The sequence below is a fragment of the Anomaloglossus baeobatrachus genome, chromosome 8 (genome assembly GCF_048569485.1).
Source record: "Anomaloglossus baeobatrachus isolate aAnoBae1 chromosome 8, aAnoBae1.hap1, whole genome shotgun sequence".
Classification (NCBI taxonomy): Eukaryota; Metazoa; Chordata; class Amphibia; order Anura; family Aromobatidae; genus Anomaloglossus; species Anomaloglossus baeobatrachus.
In genome coordinates this window covers 190,448,071-190,451,199 of record NC_134360.1, presented here as the reverse complement: position 1 = coordinate 190,451,199, position 3,129 = coordinate 190,448,071, and the positions used below count along the sequence as shown (strand labels likewise).

Genomic DNA, 3,129 nt, shown 5'->3' with positions numbered 1-3,129 from the left:
TTTTTGTAGTCAACAACCCAATTTGGATATATTATTTTAATGAAACAAATGTATATTACATGAAGGTCTCAGTCCCATCTCCATGGACCCTGTTGTCCACACTCATCTTGTAGCAGCAAATGAAGAACAATTCTATTGTCCATAATTTTCTGTCTCATTACAGATGGTTTCAGCCACCCTAATTCTGTCTGAAAAATTTAGTGTCATTTGTATGTAATGTAGATAATGTGTCAGGGGCTTGTTGATTATATCCCCACATATACTCTTCTCCCCCAGCCCCATAGGCTCCCAGCTACACTGGTTTGGCAGAGAAATGAAAAACTCAAGTCAGGATTTTGCTCTTCAATTATCAAGTCACAAGTTGGAAAATGTAGAAAAATTTGGATATTAACTCATTAGTATCATGGTGCACCCAATGTGCCACCTTGCTGGTGTTTATTCTCCCAAAAATAATTAAAGCCTTGGATATGTTTCACTTCCATAGGACATAAATCCAATAATACTGCAATAATAAAGTAAAAAAGTTAAAATATAAAAATAATATAATAATATAATATTTATTAATTTATATAGCGCTATTAATTCCACAGTGCTTTACATACATTGGCAACACTGTCCCCATTGGGGCTCACAATCTAAATTCGCTATCAGTATGTTTTTGGAGTGTGGGAGGAAACCAGATCCCCCAATAAGAATAATTCTATAATGTCATATTATAAAAAGTGAAATATAAATACTACACGGTGCACTATTATAATAATAATAATAATAATAATAATAATAATAATGGAGCCTTTTAAATTAATAAATGCTCCATAGTGCAATAATTGCCCAGTAGTATAATATACAATCCTAATGGGAAGGTAGCATAGCACAGTAAACCAATAATATTTCTATAGCAAGGCATTAAAAAATATAAGATAACAATGTTACTGCAGTAGTATAGTATACATGCAAACTGTTTGTTGCAAAACTTGATAGTTATATTAAAGTGATCCAAGTAATAAAAGAAAACATGTATTATGTCAACCATACTCAGCTGTTGAACAATAAATATTGAAAAAATATTTAATAGTAATTGTAGTAGTAATAGTAATTGGATTAGGTGATGCAAATATGAATTAAAATGTATACTTCAATATTCCAGTCCTGTAATAATAATAGTAGTAATAATAATAATAATAATTATTATTAAGTATTGTTATTATTACTGCTGCTACTACTACTAATAATAATAATAATTATTATTATGAATTTATTTATTATTATTATACAAATTGAAACAGTATTAAACATGACAACATAGTGACAATAGTGCAGAGAATCTGTTCTACAATAGCACATAGGTAATAGACCAGTATTGATGAAAATAGAACATAGTGATGGGGATAGATATATATATTTATCCATACATACATGTATATATACATATATCTTGGATCAGTACAGTATTGTTATATTTTTATGTTTTATTTTACACTATAATGCTAAAGAGTTGGCAGCATAAACAGATGTACTAATTAGAATTAGTACTAATTAAAACCAATTATCCTAGTATCCACATTTGAGCAGTCTAGTAGGAATGCATAGCCTCGCATGGTGGCTTCTCGCTGCGCCATTGTCTGGCGCTTGGAATGATTGTCTGCTTTTACAGTAAGTTCCAATTGATGATGAGGATGAGACACATCTAGCACAAAGCCTCCAAAGCTCCAGAACTCTCTGTAGGGGCTAAAGACAGAGCTCTGGATTGTCTTGAGCCTTTTCTTAAAGTGAATCCACCACAGCTGGCGTCTTGTGGGGGGCCCTGATGCTCCTGAATGGATAAACTGCAGCCAGGACATAAGAAAAAAGGACTATGTGTGATGTTAAAATGTAGAATATCTCCAAGTGTTTGTACTTCTTCTGTATACTCAGTATTGATTTTATTCTTCCATAGGACAAAATGGAAGAGGCAAACAGCAGTGGGGCTGGAGCTTTTGGCTGAAGCTGGCAATTACTCTGCTCTACAGAGGATGTTCCCTTCTCCTTATTTTTATCACCCAAGCCTGCTGAGTAGTATGGACAGCACCACAGCAGCCGCAGCAGCTGCAGCAATGTACAGCAGCATGTACAGGACTCCACCTGCACCCCACCCTCAGTTACAGAGACCCCTGGTCCCCAGGGTTCTCATCCACGGTCTGGGTCCTGGGGGACAACCAGCGCTTAACCCATTGGGTAACCCCATCCCTGGCACCCCACACACGCGGTGAAATAGCACCTTTTTATATTTTTATAATCTACAGCACTATCACACCCCACAAGGACAAAAAAAAACTAAGAGTGATAACCAGAATAAAAGGGACATGTGGGGGGCAATTTATAGGCACCCCCTGTAAAAGCTCAGACCTCAAGCACCTAATACAGTATGAACTGTACTTATATAGAGCAGAACCCTATCTTGAAGCAAGAGGACTAAACTCTATTGCAAAATAAATAAATTAAAATAATAGTGGTGAAGATGAGGAAGAAGAGAAGGAATGGCACAATGTCATGGATGAGGGGACGGAGGAGAAGGAGCTGCGCTCCCGGGGGCAATGGAGACTCAAGTCCAAAGGAAATCGCCAGGAGTCAAAGGGAAGGAAGGGAGAACTTTGCACTGATGTGAGCGGATTCATTCTGAGTAGTGGCATGCTCTCTAATATACAATGTACATTCAAAAGACTCAAATATCATATTTATTATATGTTGTCCAGACAAAGTCACGACTACTCGTTCATTTTTTTATGTCTTTTTTTTGAGCAAATCAAATAAATAATTAGAGAAAAGACAGATTTTTTTTGTGATTGAAAAGAAAAAAAAACACGAAATAATAAAATGTATCTCTTTTTTAACGTAAAAGAAAAAAAATAATTTTAATAAAATAAAAAAAAATAAAACAAAAACAAGTTATTGCTACAACGAGATTTATTGGTGACGTTAACGGAGATTGTGATAGAGCGGAGAGGGCTGATTGTCATAGATAATGACGTTCTAGATAATAACAAGTGTTCTAGATGTTTACTGCCCCGTATTTATCTATTATAGATCTGGATCGGGGCTGTCGGAGGAGGGGGGTCGGGGATCGCCGGCGGCAGCAGCGCGGCCTCGTTT

The 3,129-nt window shown here is 35.9% G+C and overlaps 1 protein-coding gene across 1 annotated transcript in view; it reads left to right on the top strand.

Annotated features, from left to right (window-relative positions):
• Nucleotides 1–2,836, top strand: part of BARHL2 (BarH like homeobox 2) — a 7,380-nt gene extending 4,544 nt beyond the window's left edge. Inside the window, exon 3 of the mRNA XM_075321026.1 lies at nucleotides 1,937–2,836. Coding sequence (XP_075177141.1) covers nucleotides 1,937–2,249 — 313 coding nt within the window. The 3' untranslated portion in view covers nucleotides 2,250–2,836. The remainder of the gene's footprint in view (nucleotides 1–1,936) is intronic.
• Nucleotides 2,837–3,129: the final 293 nt, after the last annotated feature.